Genomic DNA, 23632 nt, shown 5'->3' on the forward strand with positions numbered 1-23632 from the left:
AATAAACATAAAAAGTAAAAGAATTTTAATTAGATTAGGATTCCAGAACCTAATGCCACACTTTAGGATTTCTTCATTGTATAATGCCACAGTTCTTAGAATTATCAAGAGATAAGATTAAATGTTGAAGCATGAGAATAAATGAGAACTACATCATTTTAGCCAATGATGTAATACATTTCAGTTCACATTCAAAAGCAAACATAACAAAATTATGACATTGTATTGACCACCCTCCTTTTTCAGTTATGGTTATGTCAAAAGGAAACTTGTCTGCAAAAAGCAATAATAAAGCTCACAAAACTGCTTTTCATTTGACAGTACATACACACAAGAAAAGAAAGTCTCCCTGGAGAAGAAACATATTTTAAAACAGAAAGTCAAAACAGAAAGTCAAAGTATAAGGTCACCCTCTTTGACTTGACTGACACATCTCACATATCCCCAGACTGCCTTACATCCTCCATGTCTAATAAACCAATCCAAATAGGCAAGAATAATCTGTGTGGAAGCTGATATTATTGCTCTTGTATTTAAGATGTCAGTGTCTGTTAAAATTCAGATATGTGATCTGACAGAAATTAAATCACCTCTGTTCATTTTAAATGCTTATATAATCCAAAAAAATATCAGAAATATTTTACAGTGGTGGACAAAAAGGGTATATCAATCGTTTGAAAAGCTAGCTATATGAAAAATATCTAAAAATATAAATAAAATGTGTATGTAAATAAAACCCCCTGTTTTAAAATATCTAAAAAATATGCAGACTGAAAGCTTTGAAACAATTCGTTATGATGTTGATTGAAATATATTATTAATTATTTTTATAATTATAATTTAATTATTATGAATGACCTATCATAAGCACTCTGGTCTGTAGGAAAGAGCAAATAATTTTTAAAACATTTATTCAGTCAGACATTAGAAAGACTAAGAAAGCCTAATTGAAAATATAGCAATAAAATAACAAAATTAATTACGAATAGAGCAACAAAGAATAATGTCAAATAAAAATGAAGAAGAATTCAAAATTATATAAACATCTTATTTAGAACGTTTCTGCATTTTTTATAAAAACAGAAAAATGTTTTTATATGAATAATTATAAATCATAAAATAAGCAACAATGTATTTTAATGAATATTTCCACTTAAGTTATGTTCTGTATGTGTTAATGGGGAGCGAAGTGAACAGCTTATTATGAGTTGGACAAGTCGTCAAACCTGCGCAATAGGGAAACTGCAATGACGAATAAAAAGAGTTGTTTGCAACCGGCATCATGTCAATTTTACAAAAGTTTTCAATATTTCAATATTTCTTCAAATTTAAATAATGATAATAATAAAAATATTTACAAAGTATTACAGCTGTAATGAGTTTAAAGCAAAAACATAACTCTCACGTTTAATAAACTTAGAAGATACATGCCGGGTTATTTATATTTAACACAAAATTAGTGTCTAAAATACTTTTTCAACAAAATTATGTTGCGTTGTAAATTCAACAAATATGATGCCACTCATAGTTGATCAGCTCTTTCTTCTGCAACTCTCAGAATAATAGGCGTGTGTAAATGTAACAGGGAGGTGCGGCCAGGGGAGTGAGAAAATGCAAGGAAAAGTACCACCCTCGCTAAGGAAAACAAAAGTTAGAGTTAAAACATGGTCACGACGTGTATTCAGCTGCAGGACCCATATGGATTAATTCTCGTATCATAGGAAATCTGAAGGTGGATAGGCTACTGGACAATGTACTGGAAAAATGAACAAACCACATCTAAAGAAAGCCCAAGCAAAAACACAGTAAGTAAACAACCTAGTAAATACTTAAATTTAAAATGTATCACGTCTTTTGGTTTCTGCTATTTTCTATTTTTATCTTGTTTTAATAATAAATCCTGATAGGTTATCTTATTTTATGTTTAGGCTATGTTGTAGAGGACTAGGCTATTTAACAGATTATGTAAAATAATCTAAAAAATCTTTTTAAAAAAAGATGCATGGACTATTTTAAAATGTTGTTTTGCGTGTCCGATTTTATTTACGACTATGTGTCAACTCTAATACCCATGGCTTGACTGAGTGTGAATTACGGTACCATCCTCAGCTGTGCCTCAGGCAACGCCTGCGAGCAATTAATATAAATTGAGTGATCGTGATTTCTTTTCTTCCTTTATCGAGGTAACAGTCGGTTCATTAAATGGGAGTTCAAATATTGCAAAAGCATTCAAGCTTCGTTTTAAAACAAAATCTGGCAAATTTACTTGATGAATTTGGGAAAATTACATAGCCTATAAAGGCAACGCGCTACTGAAAGTGTCAGAAAGGAATCTGATCTAGGCTGCATGAAGCGTTTAAAGTGCTTAAATGAAGAGGACGACGCTTTGCCTAGAAAGCGCGTGTATTTCAACAAGTTGACACGGGCTTGTAGTTACACCGAGAGGTTGTCATGGTAAAAAAGGTTGTCATGGTAAAAAGAGCGAAAGGCAGCTAATGGGTCGCTCGGGCTTAGAGGTTAAAAGGCGGCTGCGTTGACGAGCGCTCATACTGTTTGTCTGCGCTGCTCTCATCATGCCCGCGGGCTGTGGAGGCTCGCTCCTCTACACACCTGACACGATAAGTGAGCCTGAGGAAGACCAAATGGTATTTAACAACGATAACTTTTTTTAATGGATTTATGGAGCTGGGGAATCCTGGTTACTTTTTGTAAAGTGATTCGGGCTTATGAAAGTTAGGCTTCTTGACCTGGTGCTCCAAACGGCTTATTTCTATTGTTTGCTAAAGTTCATTTAAAAACGTCTTAACATTTTTTTTAATGTCTATGTTGTAATGCAATATTTATATTATGCATTGTGTTTTGCTTGGTTTTAAGGATAAAACGCAAGACCTGTTTGAAGAAGTATCGTGCTCGTCGTCGTCGACGTTGTCGCCCAGCTCTTCACCTCATGCCATGACAGAGAAAGCCATCTGTACCAGTTGTGGCACTGAGATAGTTGACAAATATCTGCTAAAGGTAAAGAAAAAAATATATGTTCCACCAACATAGAATTACAGCGTCTGAGGCTTTCTTCTATATTACCAAATCGTTCAACTCATGACGCTGGGGCTTCCAAAATGCCACGAGATTTACGTGTTTGTAGTTTTATTTATTTTGTAAGTAATTTCTAAGAAAGCCATAAACGGAATATTGACACTTAATTTCAAGTCATTTTTTACTTGAATAATGTTGCCATAATCGTTTAAAAAGTTTTTTTTTACCTCAGGTGAACGACATGTGCTGGCACGTGAGATGCCTGTCTTGCAGCGTGTGCCAAACATCTCTGGGCAGACACATCAGTTGTTATATAAAAGAGAAGGAGATATTCTGTAAACTGGATTACTTCAGGTAATGAAAATGTACTATTTATTCTTTATATTCGCACGTATTTAAAATGAATTTGAAAAGTCTGCACCACTGCGTAACAACGGCGACCACATCCATTTACGTGGAGTGAATCGTTTAACTTCTTTATAGGTCCACAAAGTTGTTTGGTCCAATTTGTTTACATTCCTTTTAAACTAGTGATGCTACACTGCGCTGTCATGACGTTCGATTAATTTCTTTCCCTAAATTCGACAATAATCCACCACTTTCTCCCGGAGTGCCATATATATCACTACTACACAACCTCACGAAAACGTAACGCAAAAGCTTGTTTACCTTTTAAGCATGGAAGGTCTTGTTTCTCGTAGGAAATACGGAACGCGTTGTGCTCATTGCGGCAGAAACATCCACTCAAATGACTGGGTCCGTAGAGCAAAAGGCAACACCTACCACCTGGCGTGTTTTGCGTGCTTTTCCTGCAAAAGGCAACTGTCCACGGGAGAGGAGTTTGCACTGGTGGATGAAAGAGTCCTGTGTCGCGTGCACTACGACTGCATGTTGGACAACCTGAAGCGGGCCATGGAAACCGGTTAGAGGCTGCCTGGAATTTGCCTTCGTATACCAAATATCAACATACCCAATATTAAGAAAACCCAAACGCGTATTTTGCTGCTGCTGACGCTTACGGAACTATAGTTTAATGTTTTTATTGCGTCTCTGTGGTTATAGGTAAAGGGGTTAATGTTGAAGGAGCAGTTCCATCGGAACAGGAAGTAAATCAGCCTAAACCAGCCAAGAGGGCACGCACAAGTTTCACAGCTGACCAGCTACAGGTTTGTCCTGAAATTCACATATTTTTTGCCAATGACTGTACCCAGTTCACTGATTTTTTCCCTTTAGGTAATGCAGGCCCAGTTTGCTCAGGACAACAATCCAGATGCCCAGACTTTACAAAAGTTGGCAGAAAGAACCGGTCTTAGCCGCAGGGTTATTCAGGTATAATGCAGTTTATTTTTGTGAGACTCTTTGGTTTGTATATGGCTAGTAATGCACTGCGTACTTTCACAACTTATTTGATGGGATCTAGTTTGGTATGGTGCCCACTGCTTGATTTGAGTCTTTGATACAAATACATATTTTATAATTTGTGTACATGAAAAATCATTTATACCAATGTTGTACTGTATCAATCTGCAACTCAGGTTTGGTTCCAGAACTGTCGAGCTCGTCATAAGAAGCACGTCAGCCCAAATCACTCTTCCATGGCACCAGTGTCATCTCTGGAGCCTGCCAGACTCTCTCCTTCTCTGATAGATGAACTTCAATACACTGCTTTTGCTCCTGTGGACACTCCTATGCTGACTGCCCTACACTCCTATTTGGATGGTACAATATGCTCTGATGGAATATTACTGTATCATTGATTCTATGAGCTGACCTTTTGTAACTAAACGTGAAATTTTGTATTTGTAGTCCACTCTCCCAGTTCGCTGATGCTGCAGCCTCTCTTGCCCCATTCGATGACACAGCTGCCCATCAGCCACGCCTGAGCCATCAGCCATCACTGCATCGTCGGTCAGGTCAGATGATGGGATGGGAAATATTTGTTCTTCTATTGACTGCGTTTTGAACAAGACCCATGTTACTCCATCTTTCATGGGTACTTACTGAAGGATATCTATCTTGCGATGATTTAAAAAGAAAATGTTTTGAAATTGTGAAAAGAGCTTGAAGTTTTTGTTTAATATATATATATATATTATATATATCTATATAGTGATGGAATAATGGCATTTAATTTATTTCTTGTATGTGACTGAGCACTTTGTTTTAAAATAAATTTACCATGGAATTCTTGGTTTCTGGTTTAGTCGATGCACATTGTTTGGTTGTTTGGATCTAGAGAAACTTGGAAGCTGAAGAAAAATCCAATAAAAATCCACTAATTTACCAGAGCTGATGAGTTTTTCTTGTTCGAAACTAATTTCCGGAAGGGTTTGTTACTTACTCGGTTAGCGTGGTATGTTGGGTTTCTGTAAAAGGACATTTACTCTTACTACCAGCATTAAACTAAAATCCCAATCAAGCATTAAACTTGTTTGCAATTTGTCATATTGGTTTTGTATGTTTACACACCAATGTATGCATAACTTCAGAAAAATATTTTGCATAACTTACTGCATGTTCTTTATTTTGAGCAAAGATAAAAACCCATTTCCTTAACGTTTTTAAAAATTGTTCAAACCAAGAGCATGCACAACTTTTTATGATGGTTCAAAGATAAAGTCTACAGATGCAAGTAGGATCATATAATGCAGAATTACATCTGGATGTGTGATTGTGTTTCTGGGGATCTTCCTAGCGAGCTGGTTGTGTAAAATATGGTCGTGCAGCAGATCTGTAATTTTACTCCAGGTCTAAAGCTGTAAGCAAACAAACTTTAACTTGTTTTAGCATATCGAAGGTGATGTGGAACTGAAAATATAACTTTGGGTTAAGTGTGCAGCCAGCTAATGGTTTGAGCGATATACAAAACTTTTCAAATCAAGGGTGTTGACGTTTTAATGCAGCTTAATGGCTGTTTGGTAGAGTGAATCGAGCCCAGAGAAATGTTTGTTAGTGAGAGATTTATCACAGCTGTGCCATATGGTTTGACAATTTAGGATGCAAAAAGTGCTCCATTATTTTATTTAATTTGTGAAAATGACCTGAGGAAATCATTCTGTGAACTTTTTATGTGCCATTCTTTAAATAGTTTTATTTAAATATAAAAATCACATTTTTACTTTTGTGGTACAAAAAGTACAAATACAATAAATAATTCCAAGAACATTACAAAAGTGGTTAAATCCAAGATTATAAAACTGTAGCACTTTAAGCTTCAATATCACAATACAATAATATAGATGTACTTTTCCTTCACTAGTTTCAAATTATATTGTCAAAAATCCAAACAATCTTTACAAAAGAATAAAACCTATGATAATGGTTTGGGTCTTTAAGGTGTTTAGGAAGTTGTAGGGTTATTCACTCAGAACTTTATGCATACATTTACTGTCCTTCACCACCACCTCCCAATAACCCCTTTGCTTATATCAAGTGCTCTTTTAAACCTATGTTAACAGAATGTTTGAATTTTCAGCTGAAAAAATTGATATGCATGCAACTATTGGTTAATACGGTTTTGCTATAATATATAATTTAAGAGTCATTCAGTAATTATAATTTTTACATTTGAATAAAGAGCTTTACAAGAACAGCTCTACCTCTGTGCAGTTTGAGTTGAACTGGAGCGATGGTCTTATAAATGTGGCTTAAAATCTAATTCTCTTGGCAAAAATTCCTAAAACATGATTAAAAAAATGATGATCTGGAACTCTATATAGCAAAACATTTCACTAGGGTATTTACTGAAAGTTGTAAGGAGGATGTTGCTACGCATGTAGAATATCAAAAGTGGCTCAATAGGTGCAAAGTTATTCCTAAAATACATCTTTGCATTAGGTTTAAGTTGCGGGCTCTTTAATGCCCTGCATCCCCTCTGTGATACTGAATATTTAAAAAAATACATCAACAATCAAAAGATCGTCACACTGTAGATTATATTTAAACGATATTTACATTTTCATTGCGTAAAAATATTTTCTTGTGTTGACTACAAATGCTTAATGTTTATAACGCTGTGAATGATCCTATTTACAAAAATGCAAATGGTTTTTAAGGTAAAGTACTGTATCTGTGCCCTCCTAGTGTAAAGCAGGTACCCATTGGCTGGTCAGCATTGTTTTTCACTACATTTAGACTTCAGATTAAGATTAATTTAAGGCTGTAAAACCAGCCCAAACTGTACTTAATTTATGCAAATGTACTGTAATACCCCATCATTTCTCATGTTCTATTCAGATTTTAAGGTGTTTAATCTCGGGCAGTTTTTTTACATTTCAGTTATTGACTGACCAAAAAAGAACTGCTCCGACAATCACCGAATAAGGCAGCACTCAGTAGTAATAGGCAAATGTGTTAATTTGCAGTGTAGAGACTGTGTCAAAGGCCGAAGGTCACAGGTCCTGGATAAGTTGCTGTTACAGTGCAGAGAGTCTCTTGAGGTGGGTGGTCAAATGACCGCTTCCATCATTCACAGCTCCCGTTACAGTACATTACAGCCAATACGTTAGTCGATGCATGCAATGTATTTAAGCAAAGGTATTCTCGTGTGCTCGGAGAATTTTAACCACGTGTCTTTTTGGGACTCTGTTCGGGTCTTCCCAGAATCCTTTTCAGGCCAGGAGACATGAGGAAAGGCTTGGCTGGTGTCCCATCATTTCTCTCCAAGTCTTCGCCTTTGAACAGTGCAGCTGGATTGAGATGAGAGATCGGGGTAATAGGAAACAGTGAGGAAAAATAGAGCTTACAGTGTGATGGGCAAACAAACGTACATGCAGTGAATTTCAGATTGACCGTCAACCCATAAAACCCTTGCTATGCAAGTTAAGTAATAAAAAAATTATATTTATGTATAATTTCAAATAAGTGCTTCAAAATACTTTCAACAGTATTAAGCTGTATATTTACCCCCAAACTGTCCAAAACTATTTACGGGATATTCATAAACTTCAAAATGCATATTTTAGCCTTCAGAGGTTAAATTTACAATATGTTCAGCTCAAAGTTTTATTAGTTTTAATGACTTGGTGAATACATAAAAAGTGGGTTTTATTAATTGCTTTACTAATGCTCAACATTATCAATATCATTTCTAATTTATCGTAGTACAGAATAAATGCAAGTCGAAATACTTACAGAAACAAAGGAACAACGTGTCCACGCACATTGCATAGATGCTGAAAAAGCTGTGCGCAATCAAATAGGAACCGAATATTACTGTCTGTCAGGGAACGAGAGAACAGCCAGTCAAAATACCATCTGAACAAGCAACTCTTGTAAGTAAAAAAAGACTAAATTGTAACATAAATAAAGAGTCATTTCTCACCAGGAGAGGCACGCAGTAGTAATTCAACACTGGAACTTCGTCTTGGATGATGGGTATCTTGCGTGTAAAGAGCAGAAATGCAATGACACCTGTAAGAAATGATGGACAGCTCAACCACAATGCCCAGAAGACTGTTGCAATGTTCAGTGTTTGCTTTGACACTCTTACGCCCCCTTGTGGTCAATTACTGCACGCTCAAATAATGCACCAAAGAGAAATAATAAACATGAGAGATATTGTGATTCACCAACACTCACCAACGCTTCCTGCTATCAACAGTTTTCCCAGGAAGAGCAGGAAGTCTGTCACTTTATCTAACACTGCCACCCTGCAGTACACGAGAAGAAATTCAGTAACATCAAAATACTCATCTAGCCTCTAGTGCACTAAAACACACACTCACCTCACTACATTCCTCATCAATAAATAGAACGCCTCCCGCGCTGAAGTGCAAAAGTTCTTTCCGTAAATGGCAATCTAGTGAGAACACACACATACTGTGTAATTTCATCACATCAATACAGTGATGTTACCTTGACCACTAAATATGTTACTTGTATTTCTAAGCGCACTTGTTTGTTTATTGGAAAGAACAGAATGGGCGTCTCTCACCATGATATAAGCATTCCTGTTTATGAAGCGTATAAATCGTTCCAGACACCAGAAGCAACATTTTAGACAGCAGAGCAGAAAACGTGCGAGCACATTGTGAGCTCCTAAATACACACAACCAACCAACAAACAGCATGTGATTAACTTTCATCAGGCACACTGCAAATTCATCTCAAATAAACCATTCTTCATCCACAACAAATTGTCTTGAAAAATCCAACGATCTATTATGATTCCAAAATATTTAAAGGGACAGTTCACCCAAAAATAAAAATCCTTTCATCATTTATTTATCTTCGAGTTGTTCCAAATCGGTAAACATTTCTTTGTTCTGATGAATACAGAGAAGGATATTTGGAAGAATGCTTGTAACCAAACAGTTCTTGGCCACCATTGACTACCATAGGAAAAATTGCTTAATACATTTTTTTTGTTCTGTGGCACACAAAAGAAGATATTTTGAAGAATGTAGGAAAGCAAACAGTTCTGGGGCACTTTTGACTACAATTGTATTTTTTCCTACTATGGTAGTCAATGGTGGCCAAGAATTGTTTGGTTACAAGCATTCTTCCAAATATTTTTCTCTGTGTTCATCAGAACAAAGAAATTTATAAAGATTTGGAACAGCTTGAAGGTGAGTAAATGAAGACAAAACGTTTTTGGGTGAACTGTTCCTGAATACAGTATGCAGTATTTTACGGAATACAATATTTTGTTCTTTTAAAGGGGTCATATGGCGCGAATACATGTTTTTCTGTGTCTTTGGTGTGTTATAAGTTGCCCATGCATGTATTTGACACACCTAAAATTGCAAAAATTAAAGTGTCGGAACAAAAGATACATTCTACAAGCGAATGCTCACCCAGACCTGCCTGAAACACCTCGTGTAACCACACCCCCACAAATCTACGTCAGCTCCTGGTATGATTAGACTAAGACCGCCCAAATGTATACTGTCAGTACTGTCAGTAAGTCAGTACTGTCAATTGCTTTGGAACCTGATGTTCCAAATATGGTAAGAGGCGTTACATTTCTGTCACATGCTTGCAGTATTCGACCAATCACTACGCACTGGTTAACTGGCCAATCATAGCACTCCTCGCTTTTCAGAGTGATGAGCTTTGTTTAAAATCTGCGTGTTTCAGAGAGGCGGTGCAAAGAGGAGATACAAACATTTACAGTATGTGGAAAATACAGCGTTTTTGAACCTTAAATCATGTATACACATTGCATTACATTTAAAACAAACTATAATATTCGATTTAGCCCTGTCATATGACTCCTCTAAAGCTTTTGTAGTTTATTGCACCTCTATTTATTAAATATCAATATCAAATATCAATATCACACCTTTTAGTTTGTGATCCAGGTATTCCAGTATGACATGGATGAGTTGAACCACAGCTAAGATGAGTGATCCAAATGCAAGAGACCCTGTGTGATACCTATGAACAGCACAGGTGAGTGTATATTAAGACACATTTTAAGCAAAGCATTGATTGGATAGGGCACGTTGAAGCTGTACCGTAGGGCCCTGGCGAAGGAGGAGAACACTGGGCAGGGAGGGATGTCTGCAGGCTTCTTCTTGGCCCAGTAATAGGAGGCAAAAGCTCCAGCGATGGTGCACTGACCCAGCGCAATGATGAAATTCACCAGCCAGAGGAAGACCAACAGATTACAAAGCTGCAGGATAAAGATGTAGCGGTGATACAGGCTCTCGCCTCCATAAAATGCGAAAAGACACTGAGCACCAGGACATTGCTTGGTGATGTTAGTTCTCTGGAAGTTCTGGTGACAATAAACAAACACAAACAGTTTATTATATTCTATGAACTGTTTAGTACAATACCTCATTTCTCAAATAGAGGTTGTGAACTTTTGCTTGATCACATTGTGATGAATTTTACAACAAGATTAATAAAAATGAACTAGAAACAGATTTTAAAATGATTCACTGTTGAGAAAAAGTAGTAATAATGTCAGTATTATTGTTTTATTAAATTTGGGACAGCAAAGGTCTCACCTCAGGACTGCAGGTCAGATTGGCATACTTGCAGTTGTGAAGAGGTGATGTAACTTTGTAAACAGCATCGCCAGAAGATGCAAGAAATCTTTGGACTTCATTAAAGACTAAATAAGCGAGACATTCCTAATTAACTTTAATATTGACATTACCTCTCTCAAGAGAACTGGTATTGATAATGTTACTAATGTTTACTGCTGTGATCCTTCCAGACATCTCAGGTAGGAAGTTCACATTAGTGGCTGTTACAATACTGCCATCTAGTGGACGTAAAAGGCAAAAAGATTCATAAATCTGTCTTGTCTAGTAAACACATTTGAAAAAAAGTAAGATCTATTTGTTCCAGAAATGTTAAATTGGGGGATACACTGCAGTCATGGCCCAGTAGGAGATACAGATAGCCAGCAGCACAAAGGTGATGATGGGATAGAATAGAGCAGACGTGATGTAACTGATGGCCCTGCAGAGACAAACATATGAATTATAAAAAAAGTATTATAAATTCTTTTTGCACGTACATTAAATCATTTATTTACCCTCATGTCTTTCAAAACCTGTATGTGACTCTTTCTTCTTTGGAACACAAAATAAGATATTATTATATCTTCTTTTGCGTTCTACAGAGGGAAGTCACACAGGTGACATGAGGGGGAGCAAATGATAAAATAATTTTAATTTTTGGGTGAACTATCCCTTTTTGGAAGAGAAAGAGACTCACTTGCTGCCCTCCTTGAGCAGAGCGATAGCAATACGAACCCGTCTTCTCAGGAATATGAGCATGATGACTATAGAGACTTCAGTCAGACCCAGGGTGACCACTGAGAAGAAAATACAGCAGAACAAGTAAACAAGGAGGATAGTGGAAATCACAAAGCCATGACTTGCAGCCTTTGTGTCTTACAGAAGATGAGCCAGGTCTGACTGAGTTGTAAATAGACGTGAAGATCCGTCTGAAAGCCGATGTCAGAGATAGTGACATCGGCCTCGGGGGTCTCCCTGAGATATGTGAACTCCCAGTAACAGTGCCAGATGCCTACAAACAAGAGATGGACTTTATTTACTCCCATTTGAAAATATGTTTCTGTTTGCTGACATATTCTTGCTATTGTTTTGCATGGTGTTTCAGGTTGTTCAGAAGAATAAAAGGTTTGTCTTTAAAATGATATGTTATTTTAAAAAGTTAAAACATTTTACGAATGATGTTTTATGTTGAGCTGAACTTCATGAACTTTTCCTCCACTAACTTGACCAACATGACACAAGTACAGATATAAAAACTGACCGTAGGCCAACAGCAGGATAACAGCGATGATGATGAACCAGAGGAGGAAGCCTGCGGTGAAACGCAGCATCAGGATGAAGATGAGACTGATGACCAGCGCTAGGAACAGCCCTCTGTCACACCCAAAATAAAAATTCATAAGTACAGTACACAAAAACATCAACAAATATGTGTGTCATTTGGCTAACACTACCATTAACCATTATAAACTATTTTCTGCAATAAAATTCTCTGGTTAGATGCTCTGAACATCTTTCTATAAATTATGTGCTGAGGTGATAAGTGCTTACATCACTATCCAGTACCAAGAACTGGCATAATCCTCCACGATCTTCATTCCAACTTCTTTGGCCTCAAGGATACCTGTAATACCACTGCAAAAAATGTGTGTCTATTACAGCCGTATGTGTGCAAACTGTCATTATCTGTAGCTATAGCTGAATCACAGACATGCTCATAATTGTCATGACACACAATTGCTCTTGAAATATTGCTTTAATGCATGTGATCGTGTCCATTCAACCTCACCACTAGATGCCGCTAAATGTCATACACTGGACCTTTAAAGAACCCTGAGCATGTGGAATTTGCTTATTTAGAGAACAAAAACATTCTTCACTTTCTTGACACAACTAAATAGTGACAAATGCATACTTTTAGAAAGTTTTTTGAACAGACAAGACAAACAGTCAGACAAACTCAAATTGTGTGAAATGTGTCAAATAAGTGTGTAGTATGCAGTGTGTAGTGTGTTTGATATACATACTTAGCTGCATCCTTAAGTTCAGTCACACTTCTTGCTGTGTCCAGTGCATCTTTAAAAGCAGTTTTGTTAGCAACTGTTAATGTGCCATTTCTGGTCATAAAATCTGGGAAGCAACGCTGCAAAACTGCCAAGCAAAATAAATATATCAGTGTATATCAGTGCAGAGGTACTAAAACAGCTGCTCATTTACAATGCAAAGTAGCCCAAATTAGATAAACCACAACTGTGATATACTTACAAAAAGTTCAATTAATCAAGTCACTAATAAAATTAGTAAAAGAAACACACAGACTGCACTTACATGGTCGGCTCGGCACTATCATCGACGGGCAGTCTTCATCTCTTAGAACTTGTGCAACAGACTGAAATGAGAAAAACTCTTTACATCTGTACTGTATGTCAGCACACTGTCAAAGCTGATCTATGCCAAATACATGCCCAACAGTGAAATACCTGACATGTAATTGATTTAAAACACTTGCTGTTGGTGTTAAAATCAATATACATACATCACCTGGACATAATGTCCCCATAGTCTACTGTAAGTGCTGAATGGCCATATATACAGTATGTGACAACACAAACAGCCTGACAGCAGACATCAGCTCAAGTGTGAAGCACTTTAAAGCAAAGTTTACAGCTCTTTAAATACGCCATGAGCAAAACCATCCAGCAGCAAAAATACACATCCGAGTGACGTTTTTAAAGCCCTGAAAGAGCCTGTGGAATTATCCTTGTCAGACTGGAGAAAACAGCTTACTTTCCTGATGCTTATGACTGTGAAATACAAAACTAAAAGAGACACTGTGGTATTATTTTTGACAGTTCTTTGAAGAGATATATACTGATTTACAAAATCAAATCTTTCAAATGCACGTTTTAGGTTCAATTCTATTACTTGAAGGATTGTTATTGTTTGTTATTTGAGTTCTTTCATAACTGTCAGCTTTGTTTTGTGATGTTATTCCTTAAAATGTAGCAGATAAAAATACGCATAAACGAGACAACTGTTGACATACAGAACAGTTTTATACATATAATGTGGATTATATAGCTCAGATCATTTAGTACTGAACAGTGGCGTTGCTAGGCCCTTTTTAGGGGAGATAAAGCCCTCCTAAAGTTCTATTTTAGCCCCCCTAAAATATTGTGAGTAATAATGTAATCTGTACAAGAATTAGAGATTGCTTTATATTTCCATTTAAAACTCTTATTATGAAAACGGCGATAGGCTGCGTTATTTAGCGCATTCTTCATTTCACAGCAGCACATTGGAGTGAACGTCATAAGCAGAGTAAAGTTACAAGGTGTGCATTAACATGACATCTGCATTTGTGCTATTCTTTGTTATAAATCCAGCTTAATATGATGTGGGAGCGATACAAGACCCTTTCCCATCCACTGTAACAAAGTTTTGTCTGCGTTCACCCCTCGTTAACTAACGTTAGTTGTTTACGTTACTGTAGTTCAGCCTGGTGCGGCTGTGTGTGTTATTCATTGTTCTGAGTTCCGAGGAAACAAAAGTGTACCTAGAAGCTCTTTGTCATTTTTCAGACGCTTCAGTATTTGTATTATTAATTTAAAACATATTGTGGATGTAATAGATGAACACGCAGTCTTGCACAGGAGTGACAGCGCTCGTGCTAATCAGAATGAATGGCAGGGAAACATATCAAGTTATTCCTACTAAATAATGACTCAGCAGTTGATTGTGACATTTATTATATGGATTTGTGGCTGTTGTTGTCACTTTGAATTATAAATGTTGCAGATTGACCATTAATGTGATATTCATTTGAATAACAATACCTTGTCTTTATGCTTTTCTGCATATTCTTTATTAATTATTTATTTTAGTAATGTATACAGTATGTGGTGCTTAGAGCGTGGCTATATATACTGTATATTTATATATATCCTCATGGGAGGCTGAGCCCCCCAATATTGAAAACCTAGAATCGCCCCTGGTACTGAACCATCTGAATAGAAATAATTTCATATTAAAATGTGAACACTTTGACATCTGGTTGAGATCTCGCTAGAATGGATTTTTTTCTATGTTTAAAACTAAGAAAAGCAGTAGACTAAAGTTTTAAGGTGACTTTTATTTCACTTCATTGCTATCTATGACAAACAACTGAGAAGAATCTTATTTGTATTTTTATTCAAATAATTCTATTTTTATCATTTTGTATTTTTTATTGCATGGCCAAAGTGTGTAGCTTTATATTTGTCACAGTGACTGACACATCATTAGGTGTCTTTAGAAATACACAAGATGGGTTAACAAACGAACAACAACTTAACAGCCCCTTTCCTCATTCTCTACAGCTCTTGTTTCAGTTGTTTAACTCCAACTGGTGCCGTTGCCTTTATTGAGCTCCACAAGAACTCGTCTGGATGTTTAGTGATTTACCTTTTTGGGGTTGTTGAAGCCTGGTTTGCAGAATTGCTTGTAGTAGTCCCAGTGGCTCTTATTGAAACTATCAAGGATCTGCATATCAGTGTAGGTGGCGAATCGATCTGGGCACTTGGAAACACACATCTAGTGACGGTGTAGAAAAAAAACATCTGTTTAGGGTTCTGAAGTTTTTTTAATAAGTGTCTGTCATATTAACAACAATGTCTGTTGATAATTCTATTAAATCTGATCCGAGGACAGATGTAGATGTACAGTATTACCTGAGTAGTGGGGCACTGGAGGTTAATCAGGACAGATGGGCTGGCACATTGAAGTATGTTGAAGTAGAATAATATGGCTTTCTTTCTATGGAGAAAAAGACCAACATGTGAATCATATCGCTAGCCACTAAAACATCAGATCTACTAATATGTCTTATCTGGTGCTCTTTTACATTGAAAGATGTTCACAGATGACAACATTTGTTGTTTGGCCAGTAGGTGTCAGTGGAGCTTTACACATTGACTCATGCAGTGTATTGTGGTAGAAATCACTTGCTTTTCTTATAAAATGCATGTTCTTTGGTGCTTTATATTCTTTATTGAAACTCTCAGAGTGTCAAAATTGCAATGACAGTCAACCCTTCGTTAAGACTAAATACTCATTTTCATTAATGTATTTAGTAGACACCACATTTTTGAATATGGGCATTCCTTTGGAATCAAATCCCATAAAATGGCATTGCTAGTGCTTTATCAGTTGAGCTAAAGGAACAGAGTTTGCCCCGACCTGCTCAATAACTGAAACAAGAATGAAATGTTTATAATGGTGATAAAACCTCATTATGTTTGGACAAATGACAGCATTAAGAGCTTGTGTCAGATACCCCCTACCCATAATCCCCTAAATCACCGAGGGCAATGCATCTCCCAATTAAGAACCCCACAGATCCAAAATCTTCCACTGCAGAGAAAACATATCTCCTTCTATAGCTGTGCATAACAAACACTCTTATCACTGTGCCCCAGCTTTCCTTATGAGCAGGTTTTTATTTCCCCCAAGGTTATGTGGTGCCTATCAACTCAAAACTAATGCATGTGATGTAGGTTTTTGAAAGGCATGAGAAAAAGAAAGATGCTCTTTAAATAAATGAACGCATACAGTCGGACAGGCTGATGAAAGTTGATGTTTTTATTGGATAGGGTGTATTATGTTGTTTCTTACACAAAAGCTTATAATTGACACTTACGCATTAGGTGTGCCCTTCTGCCCACAGAACTGACCCGTGCTGTCTGTGGGGTAAATCACTTTCCTTGGGTCCCCATGAATCCAAGCTATAACAAAGAGAGGTTAATATAGTCGATCAAACCTCTTCATTTTACATCTTATTTCAGTTAGACCTCAAGAGTTGGTGTTTTAAAATTCAGCCCTGATCCTATGAATCTTTCTCAAGGAAATGCCGGCTTTCAATCGTAATTGAATGGGACATCAACAGATCAGTTCAGGAGTGCACAACCTGGGGTCTTTGCAGCTATCTAATGTGAGCATAAAATAATAACTTTCAGGACTTTGGGTAATAGGACTGTACAGCTCAGGAACATTAGACCCATAAATGGGGGATTAATTGATTTGTGAACCTGTCTTTGAAATCCAGGCTTAAATCTAATTTTGTAAGAGAATAAAAAGGTTTGCTTGCAATCATTAATTTAGCTGATTTCAATCTTTGACATGGCCTTACTCAGTATTAAAGATATCAAGGTTAGATTTTCACAGAATGTTATTTACATTATGTAGGATGATTTTATGTAGAAAACAGTAAATCACAAAAATGACTAGCTGGGTTTTTACGGGCAGGGTCACATTTCAGGACCATTTTGCGATGAATCAGAATCAACTTCATTGCCGAGTATTGTGGGTCTAAACCCACAAAAAATATATTAATTACAATATGATATTAATAAAGACTATAAACATTAAAAAACAAGAATCAGAAAAAATATTTAAAAAAGAGACATTAAATGTGCAATTGAAAAAAACCTAAAGGCAACATAGACACATTTCAGTATCAATGTAAACTGTCTGTAATCTATTCGATCTACAGTATTCCTGAAGATTACCACAATGATCACACCTGAATATTAGATTTTTATGCAGTCTGTATTATGATAAATATACAGTATATATATTTTGGAGGATCATATACAAGTTAGTTAAATAAGAGCCATGCACATTCAAAACGGCACTACACACTTCTAAAATCTCAAAATTGTTCTGAATGAAACTGAACTCTAGAAATCCAACATGCAACAGCTTTGTGTGAAGTCACCTGCTGAGTGAAGTCTATTAGAGATGCATTTCACAGAGCTGTGAAATTACGTCACACTACAATGTCTCGCTTTAATGCCAGAGTTAAGCTGCATTAACAACTTTGAATCTGGCCTTTGGAACTGTACCACTGTTTGCATGCAAAACAAAACTATTAGCAAAATTCAACTAGTGAATATTATTATCTCTAAACGAAGCTATTTATGTTCTAATATGCATCAAGACACAAGTGACATTTTCTCTGTGCCCACACAAATCTGCAGACATGACTGTCAGCGAGACCACAATTGTGTTACTAGAGGATGATGTCATTGGTGATTTCATTATTTTCCCTGAAAGAAGCAAGATTGGAGTGGGCTTTTTTTGGGTAAAGGGATCGGGTGACATCATTCCTTTGCCAGGGGCAAAATGAAGTAAGGCTATTATGGCCCCTCCCCAACCCCCCATTAGCATCAACACACTCCATTGGCTCCCAGACCCTCATACTGAGTGAGCTCATGCTGCAAGTTTAGACCACCATGCTACAAATAGTGATATAAAGTGATATAAAGGTAAAGCTATTGTGTAAATGACTCATGGAGGGATTTGAGTAATGCAGCACTTTGCAGAATGTATAGTCCATCAGCTGTGAGGCTAAATCTTTGTTGACATTCTAAACAGGTACGGGCACTTGACATTGAGTGCCACTATGGTCATGATGATTTGGCCTTTGGAGAAACATAGTTATCTCATCTCTGGCGCAGTTGTGCCCTACATCCAAAGTGAATATCATTTCCCCTACCAATGGGAATATCACGCTGTGTGAAGCTTGCTGGAATCTCTGTGTAGGGTTTTCAAACAAAGGGATCCGCGTGCCCCTGCGTTATTGCTTTTGCACTTCAAATGCTAACAGCGTATGCTACGAGGGTGTATTTGTGTCAGCATGACCATCAATTGACATCAAGAAAATCTCCTAAGGTTAACCTGCAGCGGGTTAGCTTGAATGAGTGGTGTCTGATGTACGGGTATGGTGAAGTGATGCCACTTTCCCGAACTTACGCCCTTTTTGTCCTTGAAACAAAGACTGTACACTAACAGAACAAAGCCGCCCCCGTTGGCAATGCTTCTGTCTTGCGTCAGCTTCAATGCTACAAGTGTAAAAAGTGCGGGGAGCAGTATTAGCATTAGCGTTAACTTTAGCCGCGCTTTGATGTGGAGGGAAGAAATGTGGAGGAGCTCCTCCTGGGGTTGAGCATCATAAAATATTCATGTACGAGCTTACATCAGAGGAGCTGACAAGTAACTCAGAAGCCTTTGCTCTCCATCCTCAAAAATATTCCTCACAAAGAGTGATGCTCTCTCGCTCTTTCTCTTCTGCTCTCTCTCTCTCTCTTTGTGCCTTTTATCCTTCTTTAGCATCTCGAAACGTTGGATGATGTTTCATTTGCTGTCTATGAGGTTGTTGAAGTTCATCTCTCTTATGAGAAGTGGGGAAGGTTCAGAATCAGAGGAGGAGGACTCGTGTGATCAAAGGTTCTTATGTAGGTTTCTGCCCTGTAGGCCAGTGTTTTAATCTTTTGGTGAGAGAAAGTAATTAAAACCATCGTGCGATATAGGGCAATAAATCCAACCGGCCATCAGTACAACTACCTTCATTATGGCGAGAACACAGTTGGGGAGAAACTATTTGAACTACATGTTTAATAGCAAGATGGTAGTGTTAAGAAATGTTGCATCCAAAAATGCAACATCTCTTATCATCACATTTTATTTCGCAGCCTTACAGCCACTGGGGCAATAATTAAAAAGGTGTAATATCTTACTTCAAGGTACTTTATTTCTGTAAGTAGCTTGTAGTGTGGTTACCTACGCCAGTTTTGACTGACACAACGCTTAATGGCTTTGCAGCATAATCCTTGGCAATAGTCTGGATAACATTATCCCTTCTGTGAAATGCGCCCTCTATAGCACACAGAATATTGTACCTCTATTTTAATAGTGGCTCTTATGATACTGTGGTGATCTAGCCCGACTGCTGCTGTTTACACCGCCATAAAAAGAAATGATAACTATAAATTTATTGTACAAGAAAGCAGTTGCAGCACTTACCCACAGTGCCCAGTGCAATGTAGCCGAAGATGACAATGATGAAGAGCACACAGCACAGCACATCCGTGCAGCCTCTGGAAAGACAAGACAATTAAAGAGTCTCATTTTATGAGCTTCAACCATTTCCCTAGCTTCATTCAGGCTGATTTAATGTTTTCATTTTATTCATTTATACTTTATAATTTATTTTTTTATTTAGCGTTTATTGCTGGAAAATAACACAATCATCTACATTGTACATGAACTGTAATTTTGGTTAAATATTGGTTCTTCAGTACTGCAGACTTAATGCAAAATGAGCATAAAACTGCTCATATAATATTTAGTTTGGATCTCCTGAGGTGCAACAATACCCAAGTAAGATTAATCACCTCCATTAAAGGAACAGTTCACCCAAAAATAAAACATTCTGTCTTCATTTACTCACCCTCAAGTTGTTCCAAATCTGTATAAATGTCTTTGTTCTGATGAACACAGAGAAAGATATTTGGAAGAATGCTTGTGACCAAACAATTCTTGGCCACCATTGACTACCATAGTAAAAAAAATGCTTTATAAATTTCTTTGTACTGTTAAACACAAAAGAAGATATTTTGAAGAATGTGGGAACGCAAACTGTTCTGGGGCCCTTTTGAATACCATTGTGGTCAAGAACTGTTTGGTTACACGAATTCTTCCAAATATCTTTCTCTGTTTTCATCAGAACAAAGAAATTTAGACAGATTTGGAACAACCTGTGGGTCAGTAAATGATGACACAATTTTCATTTTTGGGTGAACTGTCCCTTTAACAGCTCCACTCATCATTTGCTGAAATGACTCGAAATTGTAGATAGTCTCAGACAGGCAGATGCACTCTTGAATCTTTTCTTGAGCCCTTTTGTTGTATAAAGCCTGGGACGTAACCACGATATATGTGCTTGTGCCATACTGTATGTTAAGTGTTCAATCCCCAAAGCAGACACAAAATAAGAGATATATATAGATATATATCCGCCAATATTACACTTATTATATACACTATACACTACACTAAGATACAATATTACATACTCTTTTATTATGTGTTTATCGAAAGTGATTCCCAGTGCATTCAGGCACATTTTATCTGTTAGTATGTTTCCTGGAAATCAAACCCATGATCTTTGTACTGCAAGGATCAGAGCAACTGGAACACTTCATTATACAGTATTTATAATAGTGGTCCTTCGATATGGATTTTTAATGGCTTTTGTATTTGGTCGCACAATCTTTTATAAGGCACTATGTGACCTTACGATCCAGATCAACATTTCTGGCTCTCTCATGACTCCAACAAAATACAATAAAGTGTCAACAGTGTTTACAATGCAGCATACAACCCCATCTTCCAGGCGATGTGAAACATTGTTTATCAAGGCAGTAAACTGACAACATTCAGAGCGGCAAGGTCACATCTAACACATCTAATGCTGCAGAGATGGTGTCGCACATGCAAATTTTTGACAAGGTCAACAGAGTGACATATCTGCAGAGTAGTGAGAAAGAGCAACTGTACAAGAACAGTACAAGAAAGAAGACAGAGAAAGGGAGAGAGAGATCAAGTATCTCATTTATAGGGTTGAGATGAAATGGTGCAGAGCAAAAACTCGCCAGGTCTTCAGATCATTTCACTTTAATATGCACTTTAAACACTTTTAATGTTAATTTATGGCATATATCAGGCTAATATTTTTTAGTAGTAGTTCTCAATTAAACAGCAAAGGTAAATTGTAACTTCACGTTGAACAGAACCACAAAATTACTGGATATAACAGCATTGTGATTTTGAAATTGTCTACTGCAGCATAAATAAATTACACAAATATATTTCTGGTAACACTTACAGTAAGGTTGTATTTGCTAACATGAACTAAGAATAAGCCATATAGTTTCTTTAGCATTTAATAGTCTTTGTAGAAGATTAAAATGGTGCATTAACTAACAGTTAACTAACATTTGTTTACAAATACAACCGTTAATGTATAGATGTATAGATTACATTATAAATGTGGGTTTATTATTTCTCCAGTACTTTACAACTCAAATAAGTAAACATACTGTAAAGGTTATAATGGCTCTTAGTTATAATGTTTGGATCTATGTAGCATCAATGAAAACTTCCATTGCACAAATGATCCTTCATGGTGGAAAAAATTACTCCTTTACTGAACGAAAACTTTGGTAAGACTTTACTTAAAGTCTTTATAATGCATTATTAAGGGTTGTTAAATGGTATGATGCTTTATAATTGTTCATAATGTGTGTTGTAATACATTAAATGTTGTTGTAAATAATTATAATTATAAAAATGCGTATATGCGTATATAAAAAACTGGTATATGGTATAAACTGTAGTTACAATTATTCATGTAGCTCAGTGGTAAGAGCATTGCGTTAACAACGCAAGGTTGTGGGTTCGATCCCAGGGATTGCACATGCCTATGTATAAATGTATAGGATAAAGCAATGTAAGTCGCTTTGGATAAAAGCGTCTGCCAAATGTAAATGTAAATAATGCATTATACATACAGTATATGCTTTAAGTAAAGGAACTTTTTCTTTGGGGACCAAACCTGGTTCTTAAGTGACACTGCTGCAAAACGTTTTAAAACTTTTATCTTCAAGAGTATTTTCATTAAATGCATTTTCAATTGTTGTGACAGAACAGATACGTTGTTAAACTATAGTTATTACTCTGGTCATATTTCATTAGGCTATGTGTATCTTATCAGTTTCATAAAAATGTTTCAGATCATCAAGTCAACCTTATTTTCATTCCACTTTATGTACAAACGTACAGAGACTCAACATATTACACATCACATGTTTACTATTGAACTTCTAAAATTTGATCTTGCTTCTTCCTTCCTTGCGTGTTGCTGAACAAACAAACATGTAAAATAAATACACTCTTAGTGAGCATACTGCATATTCTAGATGCCATGCTACTTCAGCTGAAAGAACTTCTTCAAAACTCATAAGAGCCAGTCATAAGTTGAGGCTGAATACAAGCTGACAAGATGAAATTGCAGCGCTAAAAGCAGAAAGTAATTATAAATGTCTAATTCTAATTCTCTGCTAACAAATTACTCTGCTTGCTCTCAGAGGATTTGGTAAAATGGTTGTTTGGAGTAGACAGCTGTGTCTGTATCAAACTAATTTCTCTACCAGTACAGAAATAGAAAACCTAATCTTTCTACACATCTCTCATTACAACACATGAAGGCCAAACTAAGTATTCAAGACAGTAAGTACACAATAAATATTTCAGGTGTATTCAGATATTTATATATACTTATATCTCACAATAAACCAAAAAAAAAAAGTTTGTTCAGTAATTGTTTGTTCATACAGTATATCTGTTCATGTTATACAGCAGATAAAACCTAATGGTGGACTTTTTAGATTTTGTTGTGTGTCATGTTAGTTAGTTAAATACAAATGTTTGAGAGATGATGTTTGTCTTAGTGTCAAAAAAAAAAGCTTTTAATAGTGTAACATCGACTCAAAAACTGGAATGCCCTTGAGTTGTAAATGAAGAATGGGTCTGTGTAAAGGCTTAATAGAGGCACAAGGCAAGTATTACGACCATAATTAATATAAATACACCTGATGAGGCACATTTATGAGACTTTTTTTGTACAGATCATACAAATGTAAAACCTGATTTGATTGAGGACAGTCTCACTGCCCTTCAAATGTAAAACCTTAAGCCCACCGGCTCTGTAAACAGATAGCAAAGGACAGGAGAGATTTTAA

The 23632-nt window shown here is 36.5% G+C and overlaps 2 protein-coding genes across 5 annotated transcripts in view; one reads left to right on the top strand and one right to left on the bottom strand.

Moving 5' to 3' along the window:
- Positions 1-1662: 1662 nt before the first annotated feature.
- lhx8a (LIM homeobox 8a) lies at positions 1663-5303 on the top strand. Of its 2 annotated transcripts, none has more exons than XM_057334483.1 (8): positions 1663-1805; positions 2875-3015; positions 3266-3387; positions 3735-3955; positions 4096-4199; positions 4267-4362; positions 4569-4752; positions 4840-5303. In XM_057334483.1, exons 1-8 carry the CDS (start codon positions 1752-1754, stop codon positions 4914-4916), a joined length of 999 nt encoding a protein of 332 aa, XP_057190466.1. In that variant the 5' UTR covers positions 1663-1751; the 3' UTR covers positions 4917-5303. The 2 variants fall into 2 exon arrangements, with proteins under 2 accessions (XP_057190466.1, XP_057190465.1); XM_057334482.1 differs by lacking the exon at positions 1663-1805 and adding an exon at positions 2157-2645.
- An 808-nt stretch (positions 5304-6111) lies between these two features.
- The window catches only part of slc44a5a (solute carrier family 44 member 5a), a 67862-nt gene continuing 50341 nt past the window's right edge, over positions 6112-23632 (bottom strand). Inside the window, exons 3-22 of one of the 3 annotated variants that reach the window (XM_057334484.1) lie at positions 19854-19927; positions 16690-16774; positions 15722-15806; positions 15456-15584; positions 13341-13401; positions 13040-13163; positions 12564-12647; positions 12274-12386; positions 11893-12024; positions 11710-11809; positions 11359-11451; positions 10992-11079; positions 10494-10756; positions 10319-10413; positions 8969-9072; positions 8760-8833; positions 8614-8684; positions 8357-8445; positions 8167-8251; positions 6112-7706 (exon numbers count right to left, since the gene is read on the bottom strand). In XM_057334484.1, the coding sequence (XP_057190467.1) occupies positions 7594-7706; positions 8167-8251; positions 8357-8445; positions 8614-8684; positions 8760-8833; positions 8969-9072; positions 10319-10413; positions 10494-10756; positions 10992-11079; positions 11359-11451; positions 11710-11809; positions 11893-12024; positions 12274-12386; positions 12564-12647; positions 13040-13163; positions 13341-13401; positions 15456-15584; positions 15722-15806; positions 16690-16774; positions 19854-19927 (2062 nt within the window). In that variant the 3' untranslated portion in view covers positions 6112-7593. Of the gene's footprint in view, positions 7707-8166; positions 8252-8356; positions 8446-8613; positions 8685-8759; positions 8834-8928; positions 9073-10318; positions 10414-10493; positions 10757-10991; positions 11080-11358; positions 11452-11709; positions 11810-11892; positions 12025-12273; positions 12387-12563; positions 12648-13039; positions 13164-13340; positions 13402-15455; positions 15585-15721; positions 15807-16689; positions 16775-19853; positions 19928-23632 lie in introns of those variants that run through there. The other 2 variants (XM_057334485.1, XR_008963006.1) reach the window with 2 other exon arrangements.

The sequence above is a fragment of the Triplophysa rosa genome, linkage group LG5 (genome assembly GCF_024868665.1).
Source record: "Triplophysa rosa linkage group LG5, Trosa_1v2, whole genome shotgun sequence".
Taxonomy (NCBI): domain Eukaryota; kingdom Metazoa; phylum Chordata; class Actinopteri; order Cypriniformes; family Nemacheilidae; genus Triplophysa; species Triplophysa rosa.